Source organism: Heterodontus francisci, chromosome 29, assembly GCF_036365525.1.
Source record: "Heterodontus francisci isolate sHetFra1 chromosome 29, sHetFra1.hap1, whole genome shotgun sequence".
NCBI lineage: Eukaryota > Metazoa > Chordata > Chondrichthyes > Heterodontiformes > Heterodontidae > Heterodontus > Heterodontus francisci.
In genome coordinates, this window is record NC_090399.1 from 37,703,897 (window position 1) to 37,712,138 (window position 8,242).

The 8,242-nt window shown below is 44.6% G+C and overlaps 1 protein-coding gene across 1 annotated transcript; it reads left to right on the plus strand.

Moving 5' to 3' along the window:
• Nucleotides 1-1,139: 1,139 nt before the first annotated feature.
• On the plus strand, nt 1,140-4,368 carry LOC137346011 (probable G-protein coupled receptor 139; the record flags this gene model as incomplete). Its single annotated transcript, XM_068009312.1, has 2 exons — nt 1,140-1,209; nt 3,536-4,368. Coding segments are annotated over exons 1-2 (900 nt in total), but the record flags the coding sequence as incomplete, so codon positions are not given.
• Nucleotides 4,369-8,242: the final 3,874 nt, after the last annotated feature.

Below are 8,242 nucleotides of genomic sequence, written 5' to 3' on the forward strand. Positions count from 1 at the left end.
GCTCGGTCAGTAGTGGTGCTACCAAGCAACTCATGGTAATGGACATTGAAGTCCCCCACTCAGAGTACATTCTGTGCCCTTTCCACCCTCAGTGCTTCCTCCAACTGATGTTCAACATGGAGGAGCACTGACTCATCAGCTGAGGGAGGGCGGTTGGTGGTAATCATTGGGAGATTTCCTTGTCCATACTGGACCTGATGCCATGAGACTTCATGGGGTCCAGAGTCGATGCTAAGGACTCCCAGGGCAACTCCCTCCCTACTATATACCACTGTGCCGCCACCTCTGCTGGGTCTGTCCTGCCAGTGGGACAGGACATACCCGGGGATGGTGATGGCAGAGTGTGGGACGTTGTCTGTCAGGTATGATTCCATGGGTGTGTACTATGTCAGGCTGTTGCTTGACTAGTCTGTGGGACAGCTCTCCCAACTTTGGCACAAGCCCCCAGATGTTAGTAAGGAGGACTTTGCAGGGTCAACAGGTCTGGGTTTGCCATTGTCGTTTCCAGTGCCAAGGTCGATTCTTGGTGGTCTGTCCAGTTTCATTCCTTTTTATTGACTTCATAGCGGTTAGATACAACTGAGTGGCTTGCTAGGCCATTTCATCGGCCATGTAAGAGTCAACCACATTGCTGTGGGTCTGGAGTCACATGTAGGCCAGACCAGGTAAGGACATTAGTGAATCAGATGAGTTTTTACAACAATCGACAATGATATCATGGCCATCATTAAACTAACTTTCTTTTTTTGAATTGCTGCATGGACACAGTTGAGTGAAGGTCAGCACTGAAACAACATGAGATCTAGAGATGGGACTGATGGTGTTTGAAAGAACAACCTCATTGCTGGGAGAATACAGCTTCCAATTTTCATTAGTTAATTAATGTGATCAGAATTGTCCAGTCTTTGGAGTTTTCCAATTCAATCTCAGAAATAAATATATTCTATCACAACACAGACTTGATGCAATATCGTAATCTGTTTGCTCAAATTGAAAAAAAAAGTTTGAACAATGTTGCAACCTCAATATCCCCGGGGTGATACCACAGGGTATAAATTACAGGCTCTGGCAATGTGTCACCTCAGAGTTTAATACAGAGAGATTGCCTGCAGCACAAAGGGACACATCCCTTCACACAGAAAATGCGCCAAACAATTGACAGTATCGGGAAAATATATTATCCTATCATCGCTGTCATTGGTGTTCCTGGTAAGTGACTATAACCACTGAAGTTGTGTAAATCTGTGTGTGAGCTGGTCTCTGGTTTTACTCTGTGACTGAAAATGTTAAATGCTGATCTAGTGGTCACCATTATACAGACACCCGATCAGTGATATCATTTCCTTATGTCAAATATCCTGAATTATCTCTGCAGTTTTATTCCATTGTCTCGGCTGATAATAAATCTCTGTCTGTAATTGACAGGCTCTCTGAATTATCATGTTATTGCATTTAGTGGAATATCGTGTAATGCTGAATTAGACCTCAGTGAAGGCAACTCTCTGAGTGAAGATATTAGTGGAAGCATCAGTCAGTGTAAAATCAAAATGAGTGTGGGTCACTAACTGGAGTGGAACACCTGATCCCTGTGACCATGTCTTACTGGGAGTATCTGTCACTGTAGAACTGCATTGAGTATGAGTCACGAACTGGAGTGGAACACCTGATCCCTGTGACCATGTATTACTGGGAGTATCTGTCACTGTGGAATTGTACTGAGTACAATTGTATAACCCGGTTCTATTTTGAAATCATTGTTTCTGGTATCTGATCTCTCCATTCCATAAAGCTCCTCTGTGTTTTCACAATGTAATTAATTGAAAGTGTTTTTTGCTTATGTTTAGTAATAAGTGTATAAAGTGAAATGTATTGATATTGCTCTGTCTCCCATTCAATTGCTCCAACAGAAACAACTTTCTGATAGTTAAACAGCAGGACCAATTTTTTACAGTACTCTAATCCTCTTGTTAATGACTTATTCTTATTCTGCCTATAGTTACGTGAAAACTTCAGATGTTTTGGTGTCGATTATGCCCCTTCCCCCAATGTCGTCCTGAGAATCTGTGGGTCATGACTTGTGAATTTTATTATATTACACAGGATGAATATTGGGCTGTGTTTATTGAATCGTCCACTTCTGTAACTGATGATGTTTTGACAGATCAGTTCTTATCTATGATCCAGAGTCTCGACACATGTAACCTGTACCAACCTCTGCCCTGAGCTCAATAAAGTGTGTCCCTGAGAGGAGAGGCACCTATAACTGAGGAAGAGACATATCGGGTTTTCATAATACATAGATCAGACCGAGGGCAGTAAATAATATTAGTAAACTGTTAATGATGAAATAAATAGTACACTTCTCTCAGTTCTGGTATCATTCTAATTAAAATAATTGCACCTTCTCCAGTGCATCAATACTCTTTTTGCAATATGGAGAGCAGAACTGTACACAGTACACTAAGTGTTGTATAACCAAGGTTCTATATTAGTTTAATATCAGCTCTTTGCTTTTTCAATTCCATTCCTCTGGAAACGAACTCCAGTGCTTTGTATGTATTTTTATGATCCTGTTAATCTGTGTTACTACTTGAAATGATTTGTGAATCTGTTCACCTGAACCCCTTTCCCCCTTGAACCCATTCAGCTGCTTATTTTCCAAGGTTTATGAGGGAACCTTATTTTTCTGATTAAAATTCAGCATCTCACACTTAGCTCGACTGAAATTCATTTTCCATTTAAACGTCCATTGTGCACGTTCATTCACTATTAATAATATCTTCAGGTATTTTGTTGCATTCCTCCTCTGTATCAACTGTACTCTCAACTTGGATTTGTCTGCAAATCTTGAAATTGTGATTCTGCTTCCCAAGTCCATATTGTTTATGTAAATGCTGAACGACAATGTTCCCAGCGCTGATCCTTGTGGAACACCACTTCCCACCTTCCACCAATCTGAGGAAATGCCTTTAACCCCTACTCCCTGTTTTCTGTTTCTGTAGCCAGCTCACTGTCCATTCTGCTGCTTGTCCCCTAACTCCACTTGATCTGAGATTAGTCATAAGTCTGCTGCGTGTTCCCTTATCAAAGACCTTTAGAAAATCAATGTATATTACATCATCTATATTAGTCTTATCCACTCTTTCTGATATTATTCAAAGAATTCAAGTTTGACCTGCTTTTTGGAATATGTGCTGACTACTCTTTATTATATTCTGTGTTTTGAGATGTTTTTTCCACACCCTGGTGGTTCAGACCCTGGGGTGTGGTGGTTCAGACCCTGGGGTGTGGTGAGATGCAATCACAGGGTGAAGGGGGTCCATTCCCAATGTGATGCGGGGTTGGGGGGTGGTGGATGGTGGATGGTGTATGAAGGTGGGTTGGGGCCGAGGGTTGAGATGTTTAAATTTTAACCTCTGACCCGCCCCTACCTTCCCTGTTTTTGGTGCTAAAATCCTGTCCTTACTCTCTGGGTCAGATACGGAGAATGTTTGATCAGTAATTTTCAGTCTCTTTTCCCTTCTCTCCCTTATAGTTAATTTACTGACGATTATGATCCTGTCCCGGGGAAAGTGCGGCCTCTCCACCTGCACCACTCGCTACCTGGTGGCCATGGCAACTGCGGATCTACTGCTCATTATCATTGAGGTCATACTGGGGATGATCCATTATTATTATTTCCCGGTGTCTTTCCTGGACATCACCCCTGTGTGTAGTGTTATCCTTGTCCTGAATCATACATTCACTGAGTGTTCTGTCTGGTTCACGATCACTTTCACCTTTGATCGATTTGTGGCCATTTGTTGCCAGAAGCTGAAAACAAAATATTGCACCGAGAAAACTGCTGCTGTGGTTCTAGCAACAACCAGCATTCTGCTTTGTTTAAAAAACATCCCCATCTTCTTTAAATATGAACCTGGAGAGATAAACGACAATTTACCGTGGTTCTGTGTCGCAAAGCCAAGCTATTTTACTGATCCTGGATGGGTGGGATTTGCCAGGTTTGATACAGTTTTAACTCCATTGATCCCATTTGCTTTAATCCTGTTGCTCAACGTTCTGACAGTCAGACACATTTTAGTGGCCAGTCGAGTCCGTAAGGGACTGAGGGGTCAGAGCAAGGGAGAGAATCACAGTGACCCAGAGATGGAGAGCAGAAGGAAGTCTGTGATTTTACTCTTCACCATATCTGGCAACTTCATATTTCTGTGGTTGGTATATGTTTTATATTACTTAAACATCACATATCACTTTGATGATGATTCTTCTTATCTATTTGGAGAGGTCGGATTTATGCTGCAGAATTTAAGTTGCTGCACAAACACATTTATTTATGTGGTGACTCAGTCCAAGTTCAGAGAGCAGGTCAAGAGTGCGGTGAGATATCCAGTTACATCAATTATTCAATTAATGAATAAACAAAACAACTGAGAGCTGCCCAGAGGCAGGTCCCAGTGTTTCCAGTCCATGAATGGAATATTTATCCCCAGACTTCCATCTTCTGAATGGAATTGTTGGCAACTGTCTGAGGTGCAACCAACTTCCGAGCTCATATTCACTCCATCACTAAGACCACCTATTTCAACCTCTGTAACATCTCCCGACTCCAATCCTGCCTCAGCTCATCTGCTGCTGAAACCCTCATCCATTCCTTTGTTGCCTCTGCACTCGACTATTCTAATGCATTCCTGGCTGGTCACCCACATTCTGCCCTCCAAAACTCTGCCGCCCATGTCTTAATTCGCACCAAACACCGTTCACCCATCACCCTCTGTGCTCGCTACCTTCCACTGATTCCTGGTTCTGTCACACCTTGATTTTAAAATTCTCACCTTGCTTTCAGATCCCTCCATTACCTGAACACTCCCGATCTCTGTAACCTCCTCCAGCCTACACCGCTCCCTATCTCTATCACCTCCTCCAGCCCCTTCACTCCGCCCTATCTCTGTAACATCCCCCGGTTCCTACACCCCTCCTTATCTCTGTCACTTCCTTCAGCTCCTACACCCCTCCCTATCTCTTCTGCTCCAAACAGGAGAGAAATAACAATCCAGTTAACCACTGAGATTCCCATCTCTCAGGGGCAGAACGAGCAGCAGAGATGATGGTCCTGATAGATTCAGTTTCTGCTCCAGGTTCCGTTTGTTAGTCAGTGAGAACTCGTTCCCCAACACTGAGTCACTTGATATCAATTACCGAGGCTGATTGACAGACTACTGGCTCCAATTGTGTCATTAATATCCCGGCCTGTCCTGGGTTTAATCACATCGACTGATCCCCAGAAATATCAGGCAGGAGGAGAATGTCAGAAGGAGGCAGTAATAAGGGGTTAAATTTCTGTGGAGTTTAATGTTCTCTCAGATGTTTGTGTTCACACACTGAGCTGTCTTTGAGGATCTGACGTATCGTTGAGTGTTGCATTAAATCCCATGGTTTGTGGGACCCAGGTTAACACAATTAGAAATTAATTATTCTGAGGAACAGATCACTATTAGTCATATGTGGTCATGAAGCAGAACTGAACATCAAAGAGAGAGAGAAAAGCCCAAGAGTTATGGGCTGTTTGGGAATTGAGGTTTTAATTAGCCAGAGACAGAAATCTTTTTGAAAGAGCACACTTAAAGAAAATGTTAACGTGTTCTATGTTGATCTGTTTAACCAGAAGCTTTAAACAGATTATTGAGGGTCAGCTTTGGTCAGATTAAAACAATATAATAACATTGAACTGTCTCGAAGCTGTGATATATCAGCTGGTGAACACTGGGCTGTATAACTTAAATGGAGGGATGGATACACTGGGATCAGGAGATCGGATTGTGACCAGAAACGGGTGTGAATGGATTTAATCCCTGATCTCCCTGCAGCCTGTTCCACACTGCTGCTGTTCTGTATGTTAGTCCCCCGACAGCATCTCGCCAAGACTCCTTCAACAGCACCTCCCAAACCCACTCCCTCCACCACTTAGAAGGACAAAGGCAGCAAGTACATGGGAACACCATCACCTCCAAGATCCCTTCGAGTCCCACACCATCCTGATTTGGAAATATATCGGCCGTTCCTTCATCGTCACTGGGTCACAATTCTGGAACTCCTTTCCTAACCGCACTGTGGGAGCACCTTCACCACAAGGACTGCAGTGGTTCAGGAAGAAGGCCCAGCACCACCCTTTCAGGGTAACTAGGGATGGGTAGTCAATGTCGGCCTTGTCAGCGATGCCCACATCCCGAGAATGAATTAAATGAAAACACATCGGAATTTGTATCAAAAGAAAATAACGAATTGCATTTCTGTAGCACCTTTCACAAACTCATGATGGCTCAAAATCCTTTACATTCATTTATTTGGAACTGTAATATACACAATTCCAAATTGTGCACAGCAAGCTCCCACAAACGGCAATATAATAATAACCAGATGACCTGTTTTGCTCATGTTGCTTGCGTGATAAATATTGACCTGGATACCAGGAGGAAATCACATGCATGTCTTGGAATAGGGCCATGTAATCCTTCACATCAACCTGTCAGAGCCTCAGTTTAATATCACATTTGCAAGCTATCACCTCAGACAGTGCAGCACTCTCTCACCACTCACCCTCCAAGAGTGCAGCACTCCCTCAGTACTGCCCCTCTGACAGTGCAGCACTCTCTCACCACTCACCCTCCAAGAGTGCAGCACTCCCTCAGTACTGCCCCTCTGACAGTGCAGCACTCTCTCACCACTCACCCTCCAACAGTGCAGCACTCCCTCAGTACTGCCCCTCTGACAGTGCAGCACTCTCTCACCACTCACCCTCCAAGAGTGCAGCACTCCCTCAGTACTGCCCCTCTGACAGTGCAGCACTCTCTCACCACTCACCCTCCAAGAGTGCAGCACTCCCTCAGTACTGCCCCTCTGACAGTGCAGCACTCTCTCACCACTCACCCTCCAAGAGTGCAGCACTCCCTGCAGGGGCTCTGACACAAATTTTCAAATCCCCTCTGGCCACAGGAGAGGTGCCAGAGGACTGGAGGACAGCGAATGTGGTACCATTATTCAAGAAGGCAAACAGGGATAAACCAGGTAATTACAAGCCGGTGAGTCGAACATCAGTGGTAGGGAAACTATTGGAAAAAATTCTGAGGGACAGGATTAATCTCCACTTCGAGTCATAGAGTCGTACAGCATAGAAACAGGCCCTTCAGCCCACCGTGCCCATGCTTACCATAATGGGCGGCACAGTGGCGCAGTGGTTAGCACCGCAGCCTCACAGCTCCAGGGACCCGGGTTCAATTCTGGGTACTGCCTGTGCGGAGTTTGCAAGTTCTCCCTGTGTTTGCGTGGGTTTCCTCCGGGTGCTCCGGTTTCCTCCCACATGCCAAAGACTTGCAGGTTGATAGGTAAATTGGCCATTAGCAATTGCCCCTAGTGTAGGTAGGTGGTCGGGAAATATAGGGACAGGTGGGGATGTGGTAGGAATATGGGATTAGTGTAGGATTAGTATAAATGGGTGGTTGATGGTCGGCACAGACTCGGTGGGCCGAAGGGCCTGTTTCAGTGCTGTATCTCTAAACTAAACTAAACTATAATGCTTATCTATACTAATCCCACCTGCCTGCATTAATTCCATATCCCTCTATGCCTTGCTCATTCAAGAACCTGTCCAGATGCCTCTTAAATGTTGCTACTGTTCCTGCCTCCACCACCTCCTCTGGCAGCTCATTCCAGATACCCACTATTCTTTGTGTGAAAAACTTATCCCTTTGATCCCCTTTAAACCTCCTCCCTCTCACCTTAAATCTATGCCCTCTAGTTTTAGTCACCCCTACCATGGGAAACAGACTCTGGCTATCTACCCTATCTATGCCTCTCATAATTTTATATACCTCTATCATATCCCCTCTCAGCCTCCTTCGCTCCAGGGAAAACAGACCCAGCCTGTCCGATCTCTCTTTATAACTCAAGCCCTCCAAACCAGGCAACATCCTTGTGAATCTTTTCTGCACCCTCTCAATGCTTAATCACATCTTGCTTGTAGTGCGGCGCCAGAACGGCACACAGTACTCCAAATGTAGCCGCACCAATGTTATGTACAATTGTGACATGATGTCCCAACTCTTATACTCAATGCCTCGGCCGATGAAGACAAGCATGCCATATGCCTTCTTCACTACCCTGTCTACCTGTGTTGCCACTTTCAGGGAACTGTGTACTTGCACCCCAAGGTCTCTCTGCTCAACAACACTCCCCAGGGCCCTAACAT